Here is a 682-nt window from a genome sequence, read left to right as displayed (position 1 = left end):
GTGTGTGTGTGTGTGTGTGTGTGTGTGTGTGTGTGTGTAGATCATGGCATGACCTTGCTGCATACAATCAGCACACCTTGAGCGCTGCTACCACTTTAACAGCATCGTCATCCTCATGAATTAGCCACGAGTCTTCAAACTCGAGTGGGCGTTGTGTTCCTTTGGCCACGAGCGGGGTAATCCATCTGAGGGGCGAAAATATAATAAATGTGTATGAGATCTACAACTCTTCGAATCTATCTTAGGCGTTATAGAGGGGAACATATATACTAATAGATACTTGGTGCAAGTTCGATTCTATCAATTTCGATGTCCATAAAACATAAAAACAATACTTTGAATGCTAGTAGATGCCTAAAATAATATAGAAAGCATCTGGAATAGTACTGCGTACACCTCCCACTTTAATATATGCACCTGTAATAATTGTCAATTCTACAGACGCTCACATATTCGCATACTAGTACAGCATAGGCCAAAATCAAAGCCAAAAAAATATCTGCATGGCATATAGATCGGAACACAAGCACGTCATTCCCTCAAGGAGCACCGGAATCACATCACAGACGAATATTCATGTATATGTAATGTTAAAAAAATGTTCGCCAAAAATGTGTTTCTTATACACTAGTGCGCACAGATCTAAATTTACACATGTATGTCTAAGTGGTGGTATATATGT

At 39.4% G+C, this 682-nt stretch overlaps 1 protein-coding gene across 1 annotated transcript in view; it reads right to left on the bottom strand.

Moving 5' to 3' along the window:
• Nucleotides 1-67: 67 nt before the first annotated feature.
• Nucleotides 68-682, bottom strand: part of SARC_10767 (hypothetical protein) — a gene marked incomplete at both ends in the record, with an annotated part of 1,172 nt that continues 557 nt past the window's right edge. Inside the window, one exon of the mRNA XM_014295177.1 lies at nucleotides 68-185. Coding sequence (XP_014150652.1) covers nucleotides 68-185 — 118 coding nt within the window. The remainder of the gene's footprint in view (nucleotides 186-682) is intronic.

Source organism: Sphaeroforma arctica (genome assembly GCF_001186125.1).
Source record: "Sphaeroforma arctica JP610 unplaced genomic scaffold supercont1.1381, whole genome shotgun sequence".
In the NCBI taxonomy this organism is placed as follows: Eukaryota; class Ichthyosporea; order Ichthyophonida; genus Sphaeroforma; species Sphaeroforma arctica.
The sequence above is the reverse complement of the archived record's forward strand: the minus strand, read 5'-3'. Positions and strand labels throughout refer to the sequence as shown.